The sequence below is a fragment of the Ambystoma mexicanum genome, chromosome 2q (genome assembly GCF_040938575.1).
Source record: "Ambystoma mexicanum isolate Mex_15411 chromosome 2q, UKY_AmexF1_1, whole genome shotgun sequence".
In the NCBI taxonomy this organism is placed as follows: Eukaryota; Metazoa; Chordata; class Amphibia; order Caudata; family Ambystomatidae; genus Ambystoma; species Ambystoma mexicanum.
This window is the reverse complement of record NC_090924.1, coordinates 114,461,977-114,488,694: the sequence shown is the minus strand read 5'-3', so window position 1 is coordinate 114,488,694 and position 26,718 is coordinate 114,461,977. Positions and strand designations below refer to the sequence as shown.

At 47.6% G+C, this 26,718-nt stretch overlaps 1 protein-coding gene across 2 annotated transcripts in view; it reads right to left on the bottom strand.

Moving 5' to 3' along the window:
* Nucleotides 1–26,718, bottom strand: part of JPT2 (Jupiter microtubule associated homolog 2) — a 181,732-nt gene that overhangs the window by 56,049 nt on the left and 98,965 nt on the right. The window contains exons 3-4 of one of the 2 annotated variants that reach the window (XM_069646976.1): nucleotides 16,313–16,399; nucleotides 14,601–14,743 (exon numbers count right to left, since the gene is read on the bottom strand). In XM_069646976.1, coding sequence (XP_069503077.1) covers nucleotides 14,601–14,743; nucleotides 16,313–16,399 — 230 coding nt within the window. The remainder of the gene's footprint in view (nucleotides 1–14,600; nucleotides 14,744–16,312; nucleotides 16,400–26,718) is intronic. The other variant, XM_069646977.1, reaches the window with a different exon arrangement.

The window sequence follows — 26,718 nt, the reverse complement described above, 5'->3', positions numbered from 1 at the left end:
AAGGGGACGTCGACAAGGCGTGTCTGTAACACTATCCCTATAGTGACGTGCCTTGTACCCACAATCCCTCACGCGTCGAGGTCCCTCCATTTGTATTTTTCTGCCCTGAGGGAGCCTTGTATACGTGAGTGAGTACAGAAAAGAGAGAAATATAGGAAAGGATGTCTATGTTCCTTCCATCCGAGCGGGGAGGAAGGGTGGGCGCATCTGAATCTAAGCAGATACAACCATCAGAAATGCTTTTACGGTAAGTAATGCATTGTCTTCTGATGTTTGTTAATCTGCTTAGAATCACATGCTGTGCATAGACTAGCGAGCAGTACCCGGAGTTGGCGGTGGGTTATGAGAAGGAACAGTAGAGAAAAGATGTCTTAATACTGCCTGTCCCACCTGGGAGTCAGATCTAGAGTGTGCATCTAGACAGTAGTGTTTTGTAAAGGTGTGCACAGAACTCCAGGTAGCCGCTTTGCAGCTGGACTCAAGGGGAACATTTGCAATGAATGCTATGGAAGCCCCAGTGCCTCGAGTGGAATGTGCTCTTGGCTTGAAGGGTAGTTCTCTCTTAGCAAGAGAGAAACAGAGTGATGCATTGTACAATCCATCTAGATATAGTGGACTTAGAGACTGCATCTCCTTCTCTTCCTGCTGCCACCGAGACAAAGAACTGATTAGTCTTTCTCAGTGTTCTGGTTCTTTCCATGTAGAACATGACAGCTCTGCGTACATCTAGTGTATGCAGACTTTTTTCTCCCAAGCTGGAAGGGTTTTGAAAGAACGTTGGTAGTTCTATAGATTGGTTTACATGAAATTTCGAGATGAATTTTGGTGCAAACCTTGGGTGTGTGCGAAGAACCACCTTATCCTTGTGAACTGTTACGAAGGGGTCTAGTACAGAAAGAGCCTGTAGTTCACTTACTCTCCTAATGGAGGTGATAGCTATTAGGAAAGCAGTCTTAAGAGTGAGGTTTTTAAGAGTTGCCTTGTGCATGGGTTCGAAAGGAGTGCCCATGAGTCTGGAAAGTACCACGTTTAAGTCCCATCCGGGAGATGGGTTAGCTATCGGGGGGTGTATTCTCTTTACCCCTTCCATGAAGGCCTTGATAACTTGTATCTTCCACCACGACACTTTAAGTTGGGAAGTGGTGTATGCAGAATGTGCCGCTAGGTGGACTTTAATGGAATTAAACACTAGACCTGAATCCAGTAAATGGGTCAAGTACAGAATAATGTTAGTGGCAGAGCAGTCAACCGGGTTGATGTTCTTACTTCTACACCAGATGACAAATCTTTTCCACTTGCTAGAATAGCAGTGGCGAGTATTAGGTTTTCTGGCTTCCCTGAGGATGTCCATACATCTTTGAGGGAGATGTAAATGTCCAAATTCTATGATCTCAGGAGCCAGGCTGCTAAGTTCATGGTCTGAGGGCATGGATGCAGTGTCCTGCCCTTGTCTTGTGACAGCATGTTGTATGGGCAGGGAAGTTTCATTGGGGGAGATAGGGACATCTCCATCAAGTGAGCAAACCATGGCTGCCGGGCCCACATTGGGGCCACTAGTATCATGGTAACCTGCTCTTGGTGCATCTTGTGCACCACTTTGTTGAGGAGGGGAGTCGGGGGAAAGGCGTAAACAAATTTCCCTGACCATTGCATCGACAGACCGTTCCTCTTGGACTGGTTTTGGGGGTACCTGGAGGCGTAACTTTGGCATTGTGAGTTCTCCAGGGTTGCGAACAGGTCTATTTCCGGGAAACCCCATTGCGTGAAGACGTCTAAGACGATGTCTTCGTGCAATTGCCATTCGTACTCTTTGGGCAGGGGGGAAGTCTCTGCTGAGTTTGTCTGCTAGCAGATTGAGTTCCCCTGGTACATGTTGTGATAGTAGGAACATGTTGTGTTTGAGAGCCCACTTCCATATATTCTGGGACAGCTTGGACAGTCCTGGAGAGTGAGTGCCCCCTTGCTTGTTGAGGTAGTACATGGCTGTGGTGCTGTCTGTGAGGACCATCACTGTCTTTCCTTGTAAGTGTTCCTGCAAAGGCTTTCAGTGCTTTGAACACCGCTAGTAGTTCCAGCAGGTTTATATGCTTGGATGCTAAACTCGGAGTCCACACTCCGTGAGCAGTCTGATGGGATAGGTGAGCCCCCCATCCTGTAAGGGATGCGTCTGTGGTTAGAGTGGCTTCCACTGCGGGTGTGGCAAAAGTCTTCCCTAATAACAGGTTTTCCTTTGTCCACCACCGTAGCGAGAGAACCAAGGCCTGCGAGACCACCACTAGATCGTCCCATTGTCCGCTGGCCTGACACCACTGGCTGTAAAGCCACTCTTGCATTGGGCGCATGCGCAAGCGCGCGTGAGGTACCAAATAAATACATGACGCCATCATCCCTAGCAAGCGCATTGCTTTGCGTACCGTCACCTCTCGACCTGCCACATAACAGGGGATCTGAAACAGCATGTTTTGGACCCTCTCGTTGGAGGGGAAGACGAGGCCGTCCCTTGTTCGAATTAGAGCCCCTAGGAATTGTTTGATTTGGCTGGGGTCTAAGCTGGACTTCTTTTCGTTGATGGAGAAGCCCAGTTGGGACAAAAGGTCTACGGTCTTTTGGGTATTGGAGAAGCATGTTTCGTAAGAATCCCCTGTTATTAGCCAGTCGTCGAGGTAAGGGTATACCGGGATGGATAACCTGCGCAGGTGGGCCGCTGCCACTGCCAGTACTTTCGTAAATACCCTTGGTGCAGATGCTATCCCGAAGGGTAGTACTCTGAACTGGTAGTGTTTGTTCTCTATCTTGAACCTGAGGTATTTTCTGTGCGCTGGCAACATTAAAATATGAAAGTATTATGTAATCCCCCTGTGATAATAGTGGGATTACTTCCTGCAAGGTCACCATACGAAACCTTTGGGGTTTGACAAACTTGTTCGCTGGACGCAGATCTAATACAGGGCGCATGGTTAAATCCTTTTTGGGTACAAGGAAGTACACTGAATAAATACCTTTTGTTACCTGAGATAGGGGGACAGCCTCTATAGCTTCTTTTTTCAGTACCTCTTCTACTTCTTGAAGAAGAATAGTGAGGTGTTCCGGTGTCATGCGTTGGTTCCGTGGGGGTCTGTATTTCGGGGAACCGTTGAATTAGATGCAGTATCCGTGGGCTATGGTGGATAATACCCAGCGGTCTGACGTTATTCCCTCCCATGCTGAAAGGAACGATGTTAGCCGGCCCCCGACCGGTGATGCATGGGAGGGGACCCGAATCTTCGGGTCATTTGTTGGTATTGGGCGTGGGGCCTTTGGGACTGGAGCCGCGCCCTCTTCCTTTGCCACGACGTTGGCCTCTTTGACTGAACTGGGTGCTTTGGTTAGAGGGCCAGGTGGTAGAGTAAAATTGCTGTTGGCTTTGTTGCTGGCGTTGGCCACGAAAGGAGCGTCTATTGCCATAGCTGCGTCTGTTAGGTGGCCTAGAAATTTGGTCAAGAGTCTTGATGGTATCAAACTCCTTCTTCGCATGTTCTAGGGCCTCATCAACTGCTTTTCCAAACAGATGTGTTTGTTCTATGGGTTTATTTATCAGGGAAGCCTGTGTTTCCGGCTTAAAACCCGAATTGCGCAACCAGACATGGCGTTTGAGAAGTATTCCCTGAACCAGGGAACGGCCAGCTGTCTCTGCGGCATCTAAGGAGTTCTTTACGATGCCCTGGTTTACAAGAGTTCCCTCTGATATTATAGCTAGCAGGCGTGAACGCAGGGATTCTGGTGCGTCCTCTGCTTCGCTGCGCAGCTTGCTCCACTGTGCATCTGCGTAGCTAGCTAGTAGGGAATTGTTATTTGCAATCCTGGTTGAGAAGGCGGCGGAGGGCGTGATTCTCTTCCCAAGTGCATAGAGCTTCTTGCCCTCTTTGTCAGGTGGTGCCTCACTAGTAGATAGTGGTACCCCCGCTCTTTTTCTTGTATTAGTCACTACAAGGGAGTCCGGAATAGAATGTCCCCTGATGTACAAAGGGTCAGAGGACGAAGGGCTGAAGAGCTTTTCTATCCGAGGGTTGACCCCTCTGACTAAGGCCGGATTGGAAAGGGAAGGAGTTATTCTTCTCCTTATACAAGCCAGGAGCGGAATAGACTGACTGACCGGGGCTTTTTCTTTAATAACTCTTTCTACAAAGTCTATGTCCGGAAGAGTCTCCCCTGTGTCTATTTCAAAATGCGCTGCTGCCTTGCGCAACAGTGCATTAAGTGAAGGTTGGTCATCTATGGGGGAGGTGTTTCCAATAGGTGAGTCCTTGGGAGGAGAAGGCTGAAAGACATCAGGGTCTGAGTGCACTGATGGGGATTGCCAAGGCTGCACTGATGGGGAGTGCCAGGGCTGTGAAGTAGCTGTATCCTCTTCAAAAGCTCCTGCACTAGTGTAAGGGTCTTCTTCAAACCTCTCTTCCTCATGTTCTTCCTCTCCACCCAAACACTCCTCATCTTCCTGGAGGTATTGCTCCTCTTCAGTGAGGTCATATGCGTCTGTAGAAGGGGGAAACGGCCTAGGAATCTTGACCCTAGGGTCATCCTGGGTCCATTCTCTTGGTCTTTTGGGTGTGGGTGGGTTTTGGCTACCCAAAAACCTTTCCATTTTTTCCATACAAGAATGGAGTCTTTCAAGGGTCTCATGGGGAACCCCTGAATAGTCTAGAGGGGGGAAATCAGTGTTTTCACCTTCAAAACGCTTAGAACGCTCCCACAACGTCGACGAAAGGTTTCCGTCGCCCTCAGAAAAGCCCTCTGGTAGTTCAGAAGTGCCCTTAAATGAAGGGGGCAGTTCCTGGCTACTTTTGTGCTTTTTCGGCGTTTCTATATCTTTTGGTGCGGTATTCGACGTCTGTTTCGTCGTCCGCTTACGTTTGTCCTCGGAAACAATTCTCGCCAGGCTCTCGACAACGAGTTAGTCAGTAGAGGGTTCTGGAGTCGACGTTGCCTGCGTTACGCGTTGTTTCTCGACGGCCGCTCTATGGAGCGTTACGTCGGATGTTTTTGAGGTAGCGCCCGTGTTAGATGAAAGCCCAATCGCTGGTCGCGGCTGCGTTTGCGGGTGGGGCTTGAGACCCTTACGGTCTGAGGTAGACGCCGGAGTGCCCTGCGTCCCCTTCGGCGCTGATGGATCCTTCGTCCTCGACGAAGAAGAGCCGTGGGTTGTGTGCTTAGGCCTATGGGGTCTGTGTGCGTCCTTGTCGCCGGGGTGTTCATCCCCATAAGCAGGGCGTGAGCCGAGCCCGTCGGGGCCGGGGACGGACGTCGAGGAGCGCAAGCGCTCCTTCTGGGGGTTAATGACTTCCGTAACGGACGTCGAGTTATCACCCTCCTCGTCACTTTCTGTAACAGCGGCGGCGGGTGAGGAAACTGACTTCGACATAGCGTAGTCCGCCCACCTCTTAACTTTACGTTCTTTAAGAGTTCTTGGTTTCAAGGGCTTACAGGTCGCGCAGCTGTCCTCCTTATGATCGAGGGGCAAGCAACGATTGCAGAGCTTGTGTTTATCCTTCCAAGTGTATTTGCCCCTACAGCGTGGGCAAAACTTAAAAGGTGTCCTCTCCATAGCTGAGGCAATAAAAACTGGTGATAACAACCCCAAGGGAAAGATAGGGGAGAAAGAAAGCCATTCTCGACGAGAAGATAAAAGTTCGAACCCCCACTCTCCCTACTGTATGTTGGCCGGCGAGGCCTGGCCACGTGTTCGGCAGCGCCGAAGGATCTCCTCCGTCTCTTCCCCTCCGTCGAAAACTTGCTCAGCTGTGAAGCTGTTTCTCCGCCAACGTCGAGGGGAGGGATCTTTAACAATAAGTATATATAAAGGACCGAGGTCCGTAGTAAGTGTTTAGCAATGTCTCTCTAGGAGCTCCGCGTAAGGCGACCATAAGCTGGGCGGAAAAAAACAATCTGAGGGACCTCGACGCGTGAGGGATTGTGGGTACAACGCACGTCACTATAGGGATAGTGTTACAGACACGCCTTGTCGACGTCCCCTTTTCGACTACGAAAAACAAAATGCAATACTCCGCAGTGACCACTGGATGTCGGACCTATGCACAGCATGTGATTCTAAGCAGATTAACAAACATCAGAAATTAAGATTACCGAAGTCCCTCCTGATAGACACCATACGTCATGAATTACGACTGCCCTCTATGACTTCCATAGTATTATGGAAATCAGTATCAAAAATGTATGGCACCCGAAGGAGCACCCCCTTTTGCTATATTAAGAAGCCAGAGCAAGCAAAACGAAAAAGTTATGAACAAGTGGGTCGTTACGATAGCGAAGGTTCTACGTCACCACGAAGTAGAAACTGATTTGCTGATGGTGAAACCTCTTCAAATGAAGGAAATTTAGGAGAGAGCAGACTGGATTCAAACCAGTGAGGCGAGAAATAAAGAATGTTTGACCTACCGATGGTGGAAGGAGAAGGGTCTGAATGACCTGCCTTTAATACCTTCGGAAATTCCTTCGGCTTTCTATAGAGACCTCCTTTTAAGATGCCGCCCAATCATCATGTCCATGCGTGAGCTACAAATAAAGAGACATCTGGGCGTGGCTAGGACGGCCATGTAAGGGGACGTGCTCCGGAGGAGCTCCTTCGATCCTGCAATGATCCTGGAGGGAGAGTGCCTGCACGGATCCCTGTCGGCACGGAGAATCAACATCCTCGATTATGAATGTGGTGGCTGCACTCGTTGAACTTTTGGTGCATGTGTGATGCACGAATACAAAGTTACACTCATTTGTTCGCCGCGAGTCCTGATCGAGAAAGTTGAAACAAAATGGCAGCGAGAACAAGGGCCATGGAAGCGTTACGACTATAACTAATAGAAGGCCTGGAAGACACCTGCTTTGCATGCCACGATCCTGTGCTTAGTTTCAGTCCCGGAGGGGCCGTGGCGTGGAAGAGCAGACGAAGAGAGACGGACTGGCCAGGCAGCGCTCTGGCTTTGCCGAATGACGAGACACCACACATCTGAAGATGCGTGCACCCGGATCCTAAATATGCATGGAAGGTAATTGACGAAACCTTCCATGCAGACCGGTGGCTGACGCTGGGCCCACAATGAAACTAGATGGACTGTCGGAGAAAAATTAAGGAAGATACATTGTAGCAGTGCACCTGGATGAGGAACGAGCGAATATTGCGCTCGGTACACAGTACCTGCTTGTGTGTTGGCGACAAGGTAACAGAAGAACCTGGGGCAACGCGAGTGAAAGACCGGCAGCGGCGGCATTGAAGAACGTTGCGGCTGAACACACGGAGTGACTGGAGAGAACCAAAAGGGAAAGTCGGTCAATTAACACCAATATTACATACGTACTAAAGATCTGTATGCTGGGCTGCCTATGGCAGGGGCGGCCGCTGAAGTTGCGAGGAGCACTTGATGCAGAGGAGTAGGCACGATTTAGGGGACCATCCCCCTGAAGCACTGGAGGTAGAGGGAAAACACAATATCGTGGAGCCCTACAGAGTTGGATAACACCGAGCTGGGTGATCTAGCCCTGAAGCTGATGGAACTTTATTATAGACTATTGAAACAGGCCCGTCATGGAGGCTAATCCGGGACATTTGCTGGTCCCCAGATATAACTTAAGGTGATCCCCCTGAGCCTGGGTACGGGAGCAAGACATTCGGGACTGCACTGTGGGTTGAGTGGCCTCGTGATCGACGAAACACTGAAGAAATAAGGCAAAGGCCGGAGTCACGACGCCGAGCGGGCATTAGTACGTGGGAGAACACAACCCATTCGGGGCTAGAGGCGAGCGACAAGGACACCCATAGACATGGTCGCAACGACCCTATACTGTTAATCGTGGCCTGTGGCCATGTGGACATTTGTGAGTAGATAGACGCGGCTGACTCGGGGCGGGACAGCATAGCAGGATGTCCTCGAAAGTTGCCAGACCCAGGATTAAACAGCCCACGATGGAGGCCTATGCCAAGTCGCCCCCAGGTGTGGAGGGGGGCAAGGAGACCCCCACAACAGTGGCGGAGGCACCGGGCTCGATCCAGGAGGTGCTGGTAGCGATTGCTGACTTGAAAGTGGCCTGGGAGACTAAATTGGGCGTGGCAATGAACAATCTGAAAGTAGGCCTGGACCTCAAAATCGGAGTGGTCCAAGAGGAAGTGAACCTGCTGAGACAAGATGTGCGGACGATTGCGAAGCGCACTGAGACCTTGGAGAAGGAGATGGCCCCGAACGCGGTGGTGTGTGGTGCTCCATGCCCTCATACAGCGGGTGAGCAACTTGGAAGACAGAGCAGAGCAGGCAGAAGGGCTTGACAGACGTAATAACATACGTATTGTTGGCTTGCCAGAGGGAATGGAAGGGCCTAACCCTACAGAATATGTGGAAACTATGCTCCTGCAGGAGATAACAAGCGGGGCGCTGACCCAGGGGTTCGCAGTCGAAAGGGCGCACAGGGCCCTGACAAGGAGACCACCCCAGGAACCCCCCCCCCCCCCGCGGCCGCTGATCGCAAAGATTCTGAATTACCGCGATCGTGAGAAGATACTTGAATTTTTCCGGAAAGGGGGGGGGGGGGGGACGATCGGAAAGGGAGCCGCAAAGATCACGGCGTACCCGGACTACACGTTGCATGTACAGCGTAGCAGGATGAACTTTGGATCGGTGAAGAGGAGACTAAAAACAGCAGGCCTTAGTTATATGCTGCTTTACCCAGCCAAGTTGAAAGTGTTCTAAACTATAAGAATAAATCTGTTTTTTGATACGCCGCAGGATGCGATGGAGTGGCTGGATATGCAGGGCCGCCCTCAGGAGCCGGATGTCCAGACAGAAGCTGCGGAAGATAAGTAGCACGCGGCCATGTCATATTTGGTGGAATGGCTAAGACATTGGGACTTGAATATAGAGTTAAATGAAGCATGTGGGGAGTGCGCTGCAGTATAAACTGACGGGATCCGTAGGACGTTAACAATCCTAAAATAGAAGAATGGGAGCACCTAGTGGATACCCCTTGAACCCACTAGTAGTATATTTAGTTAGGTCACTGTTAGATTGGTGACGCCCCGCAGGGCCCTAGTCCTCGTATTCGAGATAGAACCAGACGCGGGTGGGCCTGAGATCCAGGGATGGAGCTGGGCATTTGTTGGGGTAGGGGGTAGGTTGGGGTAGGGGGAGGGATGGGTTGTGTGCATGCAGTGGGGTGGAGTTGGGGGACAGGGGAGGGGGGAGTTGTTGAGGTTGGGAAGGGCAAGAGTCAGTAAACGGGCTGTCAGAGGAAGAATCGAAGGGAGAGGTGGACTGGGAATATACCGAGTAGATGGCATCGAGTAATCTCAGAGTGGTGACCTGGAACGTGCGGGGCCTTAACAGTTACCTAAAACGTAACAAAGTGATGATGTATTTAAAGAGGATGCGGATTGACATAGCCTTGTTACAGGAGACTCGCCTCACAAAGGAAATGTTGGAGGTGGTCAGGAGAAAATGGAGGGGTAATGTCATGGGGGCCACGTATTCGGCATACGCAAGAGGGGTGATCACACGTGCCATTTTAGGTGATTAGCTCGACAATAGACCCAGAGGGCAGAATGGTGGTGGTGTCGGGATTCCTGGAGAATAGGGAAGTGCATATCATAAATTTGTACGCCCCCAACCATGATACGGCGGCTTGGCTTATTTTAGGTCCCTCTACGGCACGATTAGCCCCCTGGTGGGTGGCGCGATGGTGGGGGGGGAATTTTAATTGTACCCTGAATCCTAGAATAGGTAGGTCAGATGTAAATCAGGGAAACTGGTGCCAGCGGCTAAAGCACTAGGGACAATGTTGGTAGACCTAGGCCTACAGGATGTGTGGAGAAGACTGCATCCAACGGCCAGGCAGTACTCGCACTAGGCGGCACCACATGACCTGCACACGAGGCTAGATTATGTGTTCGCTGCTACCAAGATAGTGGGAGAAATGGTGGGTGCGGAATATAAGGCCCGATATTGTCCGACCATTCGCCTTTGGTCGTAGAATGGCGTCATCAACCCCCCCCCGAGCGCGGATCCCGACATGGAGACTCAGAACTGAGGCATTGCTAGATGCAGGTTTTCGTGAAGATTTGAGAGGCTATAGAGGAGTATTTTGAAATTAACACGGGCAGTGTATGTTCTATGGGAACAGTATGGGAGACATTTAAGGTGGTGGTGCGTGGGGTTGCTATATCGAAATCTAAAGGGCTCCAAGGGGGCATTGAACGGGAACTTCAGGAAACAGAGAGCTGGAGGGTTTTACACAAAATGAGGAAACTCGTGAGAACAGTGCTAAAATAAAAGACTTACAGTCAACCTGTAGTGGACTCTGGGATAGATTATGTAAATTAAATTACAAGAAATACACAGACGCTACATGCAGGGGGGGGGGGGGGATAAGCCGGGTAGGTTGCTGGCCTGGCTGTACAAGAGTGAGACACCCCCGCCCCCCGCCCCACCCCCGCTCGGTGATCAGAGAGATCAGAGATGTGGAAGGTCAAACTCGTAATACCCAGGAAGGGGTGAATGAGGAGTTCAAGTATTATAGACAATTATATGAGGACACAGGGGAGGATATGGATCAAGACATACTGGAAACAATAGAGGATATGGGGCTGCCCACCCTGGACGACCTAGAACGTGCGGATCTAGATGCCCCCGTCACCTCAGACGAACTGGAGGTGGTGATCCAACATCTGCCCACATGTAAAACGCCCGGGTCAGATGGGTTGCCTAGTGATTTTTACAAGACATAAGCAGGAGCCGCTTCGGCCATTGCTTGACATGTTTAATGAAGCCTATGAGTTGGGGGGAACTGCCATCGTCCCTCCGCGAGGCAGTGATCATCCCACTCTTGAAACCAGGCAAGCTGCCCAGGGAGTATGGGTCTTATAGACCCTTGTCCATGCTCAATCAGGACAGTAAAATACTTACGGCAGTGCTAGCTAATAGGTTAAAGAGGGTGATTGGTAAGTTGATAAACCCAGACCAGGCGGGCTATGTCCCTGGGTAGGAATATCACAGACAACCATAGGAGTAGGAATGTTACGGTATACTGTTAAATATACCGTCAACCATTTAATTGAACAATAATAACCGTCACATTGTTTATACCGGTATACCGTTAAGTGTGCTTTTCAAGCTGATTTGGAAAGGCTGTAACATAAGAGGGGGGGGGGGGGGGGGGTGTGTGTGTGTGTGTGTGTGTGTGTGTGTGTGTGTGTGTGTGTGTGTGTGTGTGTGTGTGTGTGTGTGTGTGTGTGTGTATATATATATATATATATATATATATATATATATATATATATAAACATACTACATTCAGCCTCCATTGATCTGTGGCATGCAGGCTATCAAGATGGCAACAGGTTCATCTTCACCAGTAGCCAGTGGGGGAGCTAAAAGCCTAAATGACCACTTAAGAAAAGAAAGCTATTCTCCACACTTGTGTTTGGTGGAAGCAAGGGGTGGCATTTCAGTTGAAAGTATGTTGAAAAGCCCAATTCTGGCCCTGGGTGCCTGGTTTTGTTTGTGATGATAAATCTCACAATTTATGACCTTTTAGAAAATATTTGTTAAGATTAGTTAACTCCACATTCTATACCATGATATACCGTCATTTGGCAAGAAGGTTATCATACCGTCATAAAACTAATACCGTGACACCTCTACATAGGAGGCTGCACCATATCATTGATTACATTGAGGAAGACACGGGCGAGTTGGCTATTGTGTCGTTGGACGCGGTGAAAGCCTTTGACTCGGTGCGGTGGCCATGGCTGAAAGCGGCCCTGAAAGGATACGGGATGGGACCTGGATATATCAGGTGGGTCCAGATGTTGTACACCACCCCCGATAGCGAGTTAAAACAGGATCCACAATTTCAGACAAATGGCAACTCAGCAGAAGGACCAGACAGGATGCCCCTGGTCACCCATGTTATACTTGCTGACATTAGAGCAGTTGGCAATATGCCTGCGACTATACAGGGAGGTAGGAATTCGTACGATAAGTGGCACACACCTGATATCGCTGTATGCAGATGATATGCTCCTTTACTTCCGCTACCCGGAGGAGACCCTGCAATATGTGCTGGAGGTGATGGATCGTTTTGCCACCCTCTCGGGCACATCGGTGAACCCCAGGAAGTCTAGTTTGTTCCCCTTGGGAAGGTATAAGAGTGTCCCGTTGGAGAGGCTGCCTGTCCTGCAAATACCCTGGCAGACTGCAACATTTAGGTATCTGGGAGAAAACATTCATCATAGGACAGAGGCAGAGCACAAACCTAACACTGAAAAAGCGATTGAGGGAGTTAAGAATAGTATGGTGTTCTGGTCCAGATTACCCCCCCCCCCCCACCTCCCATCTATGATGGGGAGAGCAGCTCAGCTCAAAATGGTGGTTTTGCCCAGTTGCCCAGACTCTTGCATTTTTTTGTGAAAGTCCCGTATTTGATACCCACAAGTAATAGAGTTGCCCTGTGGAAATTACAGAACTCGTGTGACAGGGGGGGCATAAACATGCCGAACTTTGAGCTTTATTATTTGGCGGGGCAGCTGTTTGTGGCCAGGTGGTTGTCGTCAGAGGACCCGGCAGACGCTAGGCTTTTGCAGGGTGACATGGCTCCATACTTTCTGAGAGAGACGGTGTGGCTGCAAAAGAGTAAAATGGTGGGACGAGGGAGACTACTCGAGCTGGGTTGGGCGGTCTGGCGCAGGACATGGAGAACGGTGGGGGATCCGGATCCGCTCTCCCAGCAGGTCCCGCTGGTGGCACTATGTGGAAACGACTCAGTTGATTGAGGCAGTCCGTAGATACTGGGAACCGGTAGGCTTGGCCACTCTTGGGGATATATGGCAGGAAGGGGAGGCATTGGAATTCCAGAGGTTGCAGGAGGAGACAGGTGTGCATAGAGGCCAATATATAACTTACACCAGACTCCTGAAACGGGTGAGGGAGAGGTGGCCTGAGATGGTGCTGGCGGAAGAACCTGATGCCGCCCTGGAAACGATGTAGGATGTCTCAGAGGGAGGGCACGAAATATCCAGTGTATGCGAGCTCCTGAGAGCAAAGGTAGGGAAGGAGCTGCTTCAACTGAGGCAGGACTGGGAGGAGGAAGTAGGAGGTCCCATGACAAATGGGCAATGGGAGAGAGCTCAAAAAGGTACCATAAAAAGTTGTCCCGAAATGCGAGACTCCAACAGATCCAGTTATATGTCACCCACAGGGCTTATCTGACCCTGTGGCCAGTTTTGGAGGCTCGGCCACACAGAAATGCCCCAGGTGTGGCGAGGTGGAAGCGGGGTTGCTGCATATGTTCTGAGCTTGTCCCGAGGTGCACAGATTCTGGGTCGAAATAAAGACTAAGCTGGCCGGTGGGGGAATGATGCTGGATGTGGGGTCGGCTTGGGCATGCATGCTTGGGTTTTTTCCCGAGCCACGCAATTTAAAGCACATAAGCAAGATGGAGGACCTGGCTTATATCCTCCTGGCTAAGCTTAGGATTGCAATGGGTTGAAAGGCGGCCCATGGACCCAGGGTGGAGACATGGTGGGCAGACCTCCTGAGATTGGCGGAAGCAGAATCAGCAGTATGGTTTGAAGCCGTTACCAGGGGTGGTGAGGAGGAAGCGGGCCCCTTGATGGCTTGGCGACAATTGGTGACCTCTATGGTAAACCCCAACCAGGTTAACTATGAAACAGAAGACTCCGATGAGTCTACAAGCACAGCGATTCCCGACAACGCTCCTGTAGATGACACGGATGAACCGGCTCAAGTTTATGGGGTGGGTGGGGGGAGAACGGAGAATAACACTGCATAACATGATGGTTTGATATTATGTACGTCCTGAAAAGTTGTATTTGTTGGTTTTGTGTGTTGAAATAATAAAATAAATAAAAAAATAAAGACACATCAGATAGGGGCGGAAAGTGCCTTTTGCAGATACTGTCAGAACAAAGAACATTAAAAACTGATTCTGACGTGGTTTCAAATCTTTGACTAGACTTGCGTGATGTGAATCTTTCTCACACCAGGCCTTATTTGGACCCTGTATTCCAAGAATTAAGTCCTATGAAATATTTCTGACAATGTTTTATAACATTTCACAAACTCGGGGATGGGGCATTTTTAACAAACCTGCAAAATACATCAGAACAGACTAGTCTACAAAAATCAGCGACCTGTATGCTCCTGCATTCAGACTTTCACTCTCGCCATATGTAAAATATTTCCATAAGGAGAAGTAGACTGACCCTAACAACCTCTTTCAGAGCATATGTACTGTAGTAGAACCTGCAGTGTCATCCTGCGATCTTCCTGGTAGAATGATATCAGCAATATAAATAAAAGTAAAGCTGGAGGCAAGCAGGGCTCTTCACTGGCGAGAGCAAGCAGCACAATTAACGTCCCGGTCACAATAGGTTTCTATGAGTAGCTAATAGGGGGTAATTAAACTTCGGAGAGGTTTTAAAAAGGCATGGCAAAGTTGACAAAAATACTTCACCCAGCACCTTGCTTCTACCACTTTCTCAGACGTCATACACTCTCCCAAAGTCCCAGCTTCTATTTTTACTTTGGTACCGTTGTGATGGATACCTTGGGCTTGTTTGGATGTTGCAGGACTGGTGCGTTATTGACAGCATCTCCAAAGATATCACTGCCTTTTCCACCAGGAGGATTAGTGCGCTGGCGAAGGGGTGCAACATCCGGCTCACGGAAGATCCCACTCTCCTTTCCACCTGCAGTCAAAAATGTTAACATGTCATCAAGGAGTGAGATGGGAAAGGATTTAAGCAGAGCCACAGAGAAGGTTTCTGTGGCAAAACCGAAAATAAAATGGTTTAAGGGCAGTTCAGTTTCCAATCAATGGGGAGGCAACATTTGCTGCAGGAGAACACAATTAAATGAAAGCTGCCAAGGTTTTATGTATAAAAACGTTGCGTTTTGTCTTTGTACATAGTTTGTATTTGTATTTTTATTGTTTTATATAGCGCCTTAATCCAAGGCGCTTTACAGTTAACAAGTAACACATAAAACATGTAACAGCAGAAGCAAAAAACAGTAAATATGAATCAAACCATAAAATCGGTATTTAGAACAATTTGCAAGTAAGAATGGAGATGAGAGGAGGGGGTAGAGAAGGATCTAGAGGGAGAGAGTAATGAGTAAAGTGAGCAACAAAAGAGGAGATCATAGGAGAGACCGGGACAGAAAGATAAGAACATAGGACAATAGAAGGAGGGAGGGGATAGAGAGAGGGGGAAGGCATCAGGGAGGGGAGTGAAGAAGTTCTTTCAGTGAGGAGCAGAACGAGGAAAAGGTGGGGGAGGAGCGGATATATAGGTAGGGAGTTCCAGTGTAAGGGGAAAGGAGCGGAAACGAGAAGAGGCACATGGTGGTGGGGGAACAAAGTAAGAAGAGATCAGCAGAACGAAGGGAGTGAGAGGGGGTATAGAATGAGAGGAGAGGAGAGGTAAGGAGGAGCAAGGTCATGGAGAGATTTAAAGACAAGACAAAGGAAGTGAAATTTAAGCTGGGAGTGGAAAGGAATTTGCCACATAATGAACAAATGCCTCGTATCTCCTCTTGCATGACAACTATACATCCTCGAGAAGTCCTCCTTCAGTCATGCATTTTATATACGTCTTTAGGATTTCCTCCCTATTAAGTAGATCTCAAGCTAAACACGGGTGGAGGACCAAGCACCACACCCTAGAAACCCACTGTAAATCATACATGAAGATTTACCGACCAATGCTACTCAAAACAAATTAATGCAATGTTGAGCAACACAATGGGTTTAAACATATTAAGAATTGCAACTTTCCTTGTTGTGCAAAGATAAGAGGTCAGCCACAACAAAAAACAGACTACAATGTGATTTGTTAACTACACTAGGCAGCAAAGACAAAATGCAACTTCCAAAAACCAGTTAGATTTCAGGTAATGACTGAATATTTGTGATAGCTGTGACTCAGCAACGAAAGGACTATAAACTTTGAACAAATACACACACAAACACAAATGTCACAACAGCATAAGGCAAACCGTGAAGTACGATAACCACTTCCTGCACACTAGTCAATGAGACCACTCCATGCATGCAACACCATTTTGTTTTCAATATGGACTGGAACTGGGGTGATGCTCGATCACCTTAGGTTCCAAAAGGAAAGGTAAATGGAGGGAAAAGTAGGCTTCCAAACTGCCGTCCTATAAACGTCAATTTAATAGGATCAAAAATGCCAATTCCCCAGAGATGTGAGCACAGGTCAGTCAGTTATTGAAAGAAAGGGAGGCCACCTTACCATTAACATCAAGTTTTGAGCTCCGAACGGCAACGTTCTCCTGTCTGCCATTCTGCTCAGCTCGGTCAAATCGCCCTACCCCGAATCCTGTGCAGCATGAAGAGGAGGGTGAAAGAGGCAGTTTAAAAGAGGTGCTGGAATGGCCACTGCCTATGCAATATTCTGCTTCCAACCAGGGTGCATGGTGAGAATGCAGTTCACGAGTAAACATTTGCCAGATAAAATTCTGATTTGCAGTGTGGTAATCAAAAGCTGATCTCCCTTCAAGCTCCTGAACTCCCCAGATTAATAAAAGTGTTATTCATTTGGGCACTAGGGTCATTTTCCAGCACAGGATATTAATGTGCAGGATACCAAGACCCAGGCCAGGGTTATTCAAAACACACAGCAGCAGCATGACTATCCCCAGGGATCCTATGAGAGTATTTGTAACGTTTCTGGGACAAGCAAAGCATAGTTATAGACTACCCCCAAAACATCTGGTGTGAGGTGCTTTCTTGAACAGCTCAAAGGTAAGACACTTTCCACTACAAGAGCACGTATATTTATTGGTTTACTAGGGCCTACACATATTGCTATGCACCACAAGCACAGGTTTTCAAATAACATTTCTGCAATGTAAAGCTCCATAAAGAAGCTAGGATAGAGCCAACGTAGCTGAACCAGGTCGTTGGTGAGCCCAGAACTTAAGGATGTGCTTTCCAGTTCCCCTGGTCACCACATATGCACTGGGGCAGAAGGGATTCCGGGAATAGGGAAAAAACATGTTTAGAAGGTGCATGTGGGAGTTCTCCAAGAACTGCCACAGCTGGTGATCACTGGAGTAAGGTCGATACTACAAGGTCTATATGGTCAAAGGCATCAGACCAAACTATGGATCATAGAGCCTTCCTATTCTTCACAAAACCAACCATCAGGAGCACAGAGTAGGTCCGCTTGGGAATGGAGTTTAGTATTGTTGGTAGATGACCCATTGCCCAACGAATCTCAGAGCCAGATCTACCTTAACCTGCACAATGTACACTCTGTTTGCAGCTCAGACCAGGCAGGCAGAGTAGAGTCTGAATCAACTAGTTGATGCAACAAGGTACAGGACAGTTTACATTTCCAGGAAAATACCAAAAGTATTGGGGGCAAGGGACAAAGTCCCCTCTTTTAAAGACATCAGGCCTCATTACAAGTTTGCCGGTCCGGGAACTACGGTACCAGTAAGCTTGCCGGTACTGTAGTTCCCAGACCGGCAAACTACGAGTTGTGCTCACGGGTGCCTTCCTGCCCGCAGGTCTGACCTGGCGGTCAAAGCGGAGCCCGCAAGCACAGCATGTCGGATGCTCCGGCACCATTCAGAATAATGCCGGTGCATCTGACCTCCCCATTCCCATTGAGCCTTATGGGGCTCAAATGGGAAGCATTCCATTCCGGTGCCCGCAAATGTGCAATTACCGGGTCCGGCAGGGCCGTAATGACCCGGTAATTGCCCATTCACAGGTGGAAGTTTGGCGGCAGCCTGCCTGTGTTACTGGCAAGGCTACCGCCAAACATGAGGCCCATCTTGTAGAAATCTAATTTCTCCATTCAGACGAGGAGCTCTGATCCTAAATTTGTAGTGAAGGGTTCCTCCAAAGATGTTATCCTCATAAAAATGAATGATCATTCTTCAGTCATGACCTTTCAACACATCCCGGAAACGTGGATTACAGCTGGCACAATGCAGTGTATACTCTGGCTCAAGACTGAGCATCAAGGCATAAAAGCTAGCAGGGAGCATAGAGGTTTACTTAATTTTCAAAAAACTGGGAGTTAATTGATAAGCTGGAGAGAGCCAATCATTCAAGGCCTTATGGTATTGCTGAAGGCCAGGGAACCCAATCATTCCTTTACCCGTTGCCTCCCTCTGTATGCTCACAAGATTCCTTAGAGCTGAAATCCGGCCATGGAAGCCCTGTGAAACAATTCTCAATGTCTACAATATCTATGTTTTTCCAATGGGAGGGGCAACATACTGAGTACATATAGAATCATAGGTAATCATTTGATGATCCCAAATGTTACACGAAAAGACAAAATTCAATTTCATTTACAGGGCAATATCCATTGTCATTCTTGTAATCTTTTTCGATATTACGTGACAGGATCTGGGCTGTGCCCAGTAACCTGAACACCCAGATATACAAGCAATGTGCTGCACAACTGACCAATTGCCAAATTTGAAAAAGGGTGAGGGCAGCCATATCTAGTTTCACTGCACAACGCAAATGGTTCACATACCAGACCATTCACCACAATTCTTGCATGCACCCCTTGGTAGAGTGCCCTAAAAAGAATTTCTGGTTAAAAGTACAAAATGTGGATTGCATGTGTGTGAGAGTCCCACCCAACGTGTTCATGGGCTACTCTCCTTCCACACTCATGGCCGTATAGGCATCTGGCGAGTTGTGCTACAGTTGAGTAAAGTTAAGCAATTCCTGAATATTGGCGGATCCACAGCTTTTCATGAAGCCCACCTGTTTGATTAATTGTGGCACAAGATTTAGACACAACACACAAAGAACTTTCCCAGATTTTCTTGACATCTGCATTCAACAAATGAGATGGTCAGTCATTTTCTTTTAATTCCATCTTTATAGGTTGTAGAAATCTGTACTATAAAAGCTATATTCAGGCTTACTTCCTCTAACAATTAAGTTAAGTTTGACCCGAGGGCAGGAGCAGCGCCTCCCCAAAGACCTCAATGGCCCAATGGTCTTCCCTTCTGTCATTAGGTAACCATACTTTTTATCACTTCCCCTTTCTTGGAGTCAGATTCTACCCACTCTAGCTGTGGCAACCGTAGCTCAGGAAAAAAATATAAAGAAAACCCCTTTCACAGTTCGCATCAGGAGGTGAGTCAGAAAGGATTGTAGTAGTCACCGAAAGTTGCCACGATCTCTAGATTACGCAAAAGCACATTCCTCTGACCGGTCCTAATGACAGCATTTGCCTGCAGACTTCAGCCTTCAGCCTTCTTTAACATACTGGCTAAAGAGTTCGCTGCCACCCCCCCCCCATGCTCCCTGCAAAACTGGCAAGTATAAAAGTCTGTCGCACAGCATGCAGCGTCAAACAATCCTCAATTCCTTGCAGTGCAGCGAGGAGGGCTGCCAACATCTCTGGCAAGTGATTGTAATGTTTTGGGTGGCTATCTTCCAGGCATGCTTGCTCCATTTTTCTATTTATTTAAAATCAGCAATAAAACAAATAACTCCTCTTACAGCCTTTCAATCATCACAAAAAGCAAAAGGGGTACTCGATAGCCCCTTCATTTATTATAATAGATTGCCTTACGTCACCCAGTCACCACCCCACTCCTACGACACACCACATCGATGATCATTGATATCTGAGCATGCCTAGGTTGGCAACCTCACAGGACACTACATAGAGTAATGCCTCAAGATCAAAAAAATCAATTTATGTGGGGGAGACAAAGGTCTGTTTTATTATCTTAGAATAAGCACACTGCCAGAGATCTGGATTAAACGCTGCCTTCATAGCGTCCATTTATATCCTTACCACGCTCTCCAGGGAGCCAAATCTTGAAGTGAAGTCCCCTCCCCATAATAATCCGACTCTCCGTAAAAGAAAGGAGCACTTATTCCTTTAAAAATTAAAGGAAGTTTTATTTACGCCAAGAGCATAAACATTCCTATATTATGGGGCACCCATTTACAGTATGAATTATCCCTCAGAATCTTAAACATGCCTACACATTCTCCCCCTCAATTTCAGCAAACCGCCACCCACCTAGTTTGCCCTCTAACAACTTGATATTTCCAGGTTGTTAAAGTTCTGGAGTATGTAATGCCTACCCTTCTCCAGCAAATGTGTCCTTTGCAAGAAGAAAACTACTTACTTCTTGTGCAGATAGTGTAGGACTGCTCCTGACTGGGGTATTCAATCCTTTCACATTCCAAGTAATGGCCCCAATACTGCCAGCAACCAACAGAATAACTGTATAAAGTGAGGCTCATTTCACTTCATGTCACTTAAAAGTACTAACGAGATTCTGACTATGAAGCCGGCCGCCACCACAACCGAAGTAGGTATGGCCAATATAAAGTACTATTGACAACTGGTTTTGCCCCTGAGCGGTTGCCAGACAAAGTATTTTCAAAAATAAATGTTGATTATCGAATATTCAAAGAGCCAGGGACAGGACGTAGGGTGCATGCTAATAGAAGGGGGTATGACAAGTTACCAACTAAAATCTGACACTTGGAAAACCAGGTGCCTGAAGCTTTCAAATTACTATTCATATACGGACAACAGAAATTAGCAAAAACCTGGGCTATCAGCAGGAGGAATTACCTGTGCCGTCCCTCCCACCAGATCACAGCATTTTAGTCCCGAATGAGAAGCTGCAGGCACCTCATAACGCTCGGTGTTCAACATAAGAAAGGTTCACTATGGCAAATGCTCCGGGAGACTGACTTTCTTGTATGGCTGGGAAGCCAGGCAATGTCAGAGCAAACTCAGTCTTCTGAATATCGCGAATAAAGCCCACCGTGGACCTAAAACAAAAAAACAACCAAATAAACTCTGGGCGACAGTTTAACGGGTTTAAACTCTCAGGCTGACTCAGTGTCTTTACATAGTAGCTGAAATCCATAAACCCGATTTAGAGCGGGTCAAACCATACACTACTACACCATTTCTTCAGTGTGCAAAAAATAAAAAACCTGCATGTATTATAGCAAGGGTTTCCGATTTTCGTTAACATCCAAAAAAAAGGTAAGACTCCCTGAGGCTGTTTTTATGTTCCTTGGGGGAAATCCAGAAAACACTGGTTTCAGGGAGTGAAAAGCGCTGTATGCAATCTGCCATTGTTCTTGGCAGAGTAAAGCCTGCGGCAGGGGCAGTGCAGAGATTAGATCATTGGAGATCATTAGGTGGCCAGCAGGGGGCATGGTGTCATTGGTTGATTTGCTGTCTCCCTGGAGAGAGGGGCACCGACGCAAGCAACTACTTGGGGTAGATCCCTTTCGTCGGCTGGGGCCTCTCTCTGAACAGCCTCCCTGCCTCTCTGAAACTTGTGGAGCACCATCTTTGGTTCAGGAAGCACCTCAAGACCTTCCTCTTTGCTTCTGCCTTCGCTCTTCCTCTCCCCTGCTAATCTGTCTGCTTTGGCCCTGGGCACCTGGTTACCCTCTGATTTCGGGCCCAGATCCCTGCCCTCCCAGCCACATACCTGCACTGCATCCTGGCAACTCCTGCACTTTGGTCTGTATCTGCACTGTATCTGCAACCCTACAGTCCCCCTTCCAGCACTTATCAGACACTGTTGTCTACACCTTATTCTCGCACCACCTTCTGCCGTACTACCTGTTGTTCAATCACGTGTTCAGCACTTTCCCCCTTCCCTCTCCCATGCACGTTTTCAATGTCACTGTGCCTAGTAAGATCGTCGTTTTGTCCTCCCTCGTTTCCCCTCCCTTGCCTCATCACGCTCTGAAACACCTGTGTATGAGCGTGATACAAATATATCATATCATTAAGAGAATCGACAGAAAAAGCAGACTACCTGGTTTGTTCCATTAGAAGTCACTGAAGGAGTTAGTTGGATAAGGTCATTAAGCCTCCGTAGGCTATGGGGTAGAACCAGATAGTGGGAGTACACAAGCTGTAGTTAATCTTGCAGACTTATTTTTCCTAACGAAAAGTTGAAACTAAATGGTTGTTGTAAGATACTGAGCACCATGTCACATTCCACATGACAGTGGTTGTAAATACCACAGCAAAACCAAACCGTGGACGTTAGCCTTGTCAAAACCACTTCAGGCTTGGATCACCAAGGCAACTTCGCTAGAGGACGTGATTACCTTTAAGAATGCTAGCATTAATCAGTCCGAAATGGGCAGGAATCAAGGCTAATTTGTCGACAACATTGTGGGTTAGCAGGCAGTTTATAATTCAGAGCTTGATAGTAGTGCTTTTAATTAATAACCCTTCAACCAACACTGGCATACCAATGAAATGGCTATAACAAGTTACACATCATGGTTAGATTAGTAGTGTACACCTTAACACGGATTGAGAAAGCAAATAAACTTAATGTGGAGAGCATTATGATGCCTGAAAATAGGGACAATTGTGCCCAATAATCTGCCCATCCTGGGTAGTAGCACTTGCCATTTGGGCAATAGCATAGTCCACCAGTGTCAGACAATGTGCTAAAATGACCCTAGGACATGGAAAGTAAACCTTACTTAAGAACAGGTTTTTAAATGGGAGAAACACAAGGAATCCATATTGGGAGCAAGGGGCGGGGGGGGGGTCGTATACAACGCATACATAAAAGCAGTGGGAACCATAGACAGTTCTGTAAAGACATCCTAGAAGTGGCAAGTGTTGGGTTACAGCAATGAACGTATCTAGAGAGGGATGAAGTGGTGGAATTGATACAGCGGATGGGTCCAGGGATCTTTTGCTCAGTTTACTTGGACTACATTTTGCAATGTAACGATTGTTTGGCTTTCTGAATCTTTACAGCGTCTCAAGTGCCAGCAGCAAAGACAAGGCAGCGTGACGGCACGCTGTAAAACTCCCAAATTATGCCTCAAGGCAGCCTGAACAAAACAAATGGCAGCAAAGTAATTAAGCAAAAAGGAGATTACGAGTATACATGTCAAGTAACAGACATGCAGGGTGTGGCAATCTAAAATTAGAAAATAGAAACAGTGCCAATTAGCTAGCAGGTCTCGGGAGTCGAAACCTATTATGGAAATGTAACAGTGACCTAAATCATACATTAACAGGCTATTAGAAGCAGTGGACTAGAAGTATTCTTGCCTTCCAGACAACCACAACATCGCTCTTAAAGTGATTAGAATTTCATTTTGTGCGAGTAAAGGCATGGTCTCCAAACAAATTAGCAAACGATGGGAAAAAAAGGATGGTGAAGCCCAAGTGTGTCCATAAAGAAAAAAAAAGTCTCGCCATCCAGGGAACGGGCGAGCCTCAGGAGTGGTGGTGGGAGGGGTAATTTGGGGGGGGAAGAGGGAGGGGGGTCAGCAAGGTCCACCACCACGTTGAGGAAGACAGTCTACATTTATGCCATAGGGACAGGATTCAGTTGAACTTGCTCACTTAATCAAATGCCTACTTACCAACCAGGTTAAATACAGATGAACATGAGTCTAATTAGTGCAGCCTTCAGGGGGCACGATTAAAATAAAAATTATATATGTGTGAACTGGCGTACATACTTTCCTAACTTTATTTTTAGAAAAATGACCGAGGTTCCAGGGTACAAACCTTGCCCAGTGGATGTTCAACATTCAATCCAACATTCCCACTACCTACAATTTAATGGTCTCTCCATTTGCAAACAATGTTTTTAGGTCTATGGATCTGGTCTTCCGAGAAGAACAAAAGAAAACATGATGGCAAGATCATTTCCATCTGGATGGTCACTGATCCGCTCCAGTCAAAATCGGTCAGGATATTTGCGTTCGTAATAGCAACAAGAAAAGACAACAGTACACTGGCTGACTATTCAATTGCCAAATCATGTATTGCTAAAGCATCTTCCTGAGCCTTCAGCAGGCTATTTATATCCAATCCCTTCCTTGTTCCAAACCTGTAGTACAGACAGTAAATACCAACCTGTTTGTAAAACAAAGGCCCTGCCCTCATTTTACAAAAATTCAAATAAAAAAGCACATCAGTGCTGAACAGATTGCAGATATCTTAACTATGTTATTATAGGATAAACTGGTCTCAGCAGGAGTAGCACATAGAGCCTATTAACTCTGCTGTTAAGTAACCAAGTTAATGAGGTCTTATACAAGTCTTTGTTTGAAACTATGCTCTTGCAACCAATGCATGGTGATCAGTGCAGTTCTCCTCTTACCTCCAAGTCATGAGGGCCCTGCCCTCACAAACTACTACGCACTTGTTTGTCACACTTCCCTTCCAAAAAACAAAGATCAGGAGCACCCCAACTACTCTTGGCCCTCACCTCTCAATATGCTGTCATCTCATTTACATAATATTCTCTGGTTGCAGGCCTCGGCTGCCCAGAGGATGGCATCAAACTTATCTAGAGATCTTGGTGACCTCTTTGCCATGCCAGGTGCTCAAAGACCTTGCACCAAAAGCCCACCTCCTCTTCAACATCTCTTGCCTCCAGGATCGACCCTACCTGCTAGAAAGTAGCCACTATCCTGCCTATTCTCAAAACACTCTTGGCGACCTAAAGAATCACCATCTATGAGCCGGTCTCTTCCTCCCAATACTTCAAAATGAACAAAATCACCATCTACTTTGAGAATGGCCGATGTGACGTTCAATCTGAATTAATTTGAAACTAAGCACTTCACGGAGACAGAACTGATTTGCATCTCCAACTTACGCCTGCCCACTATGCTTAGCTCTCCTCCATTCAACACCCTTGATTTATCTGCAGCTTTGACAAGGTCAACCACGTCAACCACCCCTCTCAGACTTCAGCATTTTAGAACTAAGCACTTTTGCAAAGGTATTTTTCCAGCACTTGGACATCTCCACTTCCATCCTTCTGCTGGTCAGAGTCCCGAAGGGCCTGTCCGAGGACCACTTCTTTTTTTACATTTGCTGTTCCCTCAGCAAACACATTTGTCTTCTCTTATCACTTATTTGCGGTGACACCCAAACCTCATTTATTATTGAATTATCTCCCTGATTATCGGATGGTCTAGAATATTAGTCATTTAATGGTTCTTTGGTGCCACCCAGCCTAAACCTCCCTATTCACCCCCCTGCCCCCCAGCCTCTCAAGCCTCACAACTGCAAGGCCTTCAGCAGCAACATCAAATTCACTTTTTTTACCACAACTGCCACGTTGGCAAAGAGGAGCCTCTTGAACTCTTGAATATGCAAAATAAAATGTGACAGCATACTTATGCATCACTCCACCAAGATCCCAACACGTACCCTTGATTTCACGTCAGCCTGCTCCTGGGCTTACCCAAATTCCCCTTCTCCCCTCAATAACATGCTGCATTTTTCCATTTGCCTCATACAACCACCTCCAGTCCTCTTTCACCTCCTCTCAGAACCTCACCATTAAAAACGACATCTCAACCTGGAAGGTGCTCCAGCATTATTAATCACACCCATGTTTAATCTCCCGCTGTTAATGCATCACATCAGGAAACATTTCCCTTGGGTGCAATTTTCCCGCCATTTGTCCCCCCCCCCCCGCACAAACTTTGTGCTTCTGTTGGGCTAACCTAACCCAACTTTACAGTGGAGCACAGCCTTCACCAGCACTCCTCTGGCCTTTCGCTCATTTGTTATGGGGATACTGGCACGTCCTTCAGGCTGCCAGTACTGGAAAACTATGTTCCTCCTAGTCTTCAACTATGTTGCAATTTTTTGGTAACTTTATCTAAGTACCTTACAGTACTGCATATAGGGGTCCTTTTGTTTTATGGCCCTAGCCACCCTCTAAGGATTGTATGTCGTTTGTACAAGTGTACCTAGGATGAACTGGTGGCAGCAGTTTACTTTTAAAGCTTTTTTACCATGTTTTTATGGACCATACCGCGTTTACTGCATTTGGCCCAAGACTGTGGCCAGTGTCCAAAATGGCAGTGTCACAAAGTCTTTTGTTCTGTCCTTTGGCCATTTTGTCCCTTTGCATTCACCCAGGTCGAGAGACCGGGGTATTCCTTATTTGGGCATGCAGCCTCCCACGAAAACCGCATCTTTCACGGGCTCCTGCATGTCACGTGTGCTAGTGCCCAGGAAGAGAGTTTGAACTATCTGGTCCCAATACACACTACTGGTGCCAGTATGTCTGTTAGTCCTGAATGACTGGAACCACTGTGGGCCACGATTGGCCCATGCCTGGCATGTATGCATGCAGAGCAGTTCTTCCATCGGCTATCTGAGATTTGAGCGAGAAACTATCTTGGATAAGACAAGGGGCTCTGCATCAACTGAAGCTCAACGAAAGAGCAGATTCGAGGAACAGCTGGTGATGTGCTAGGAAGGTTTGTCAACCTGACCCCACTGTTGTCCCATCGGACCCCTGCTTTTGCATCGTACCAAGAAGGCCTGCAAGGGCGCTTCACTCCTTTGGAGTAGTGGGAACAACTACTCTCGGCACCTCCTACTTACCCTCGCAAAGAGCCCCTTCGGAGGTGTTCCTTACAGTGAACAGCTCAAACTTGGGGTATCGTACAGGAACGCCGCAGACTCGAGACTTTGGGAATCGCTTAGTTGTGGTCCTGGGCCCTCTTGCACCAAAACTTGTTGTCCTGGCTCCACTGGGTCGCGATTTATCGGAGTGCGCCACGCTGCAAGCATTTGCGGTCCCTGTGTCGCCCCACTGTGGTGTCTGTCTCTGTTAAGTGCCTGCACACATGCCCCACAGTGTCCTG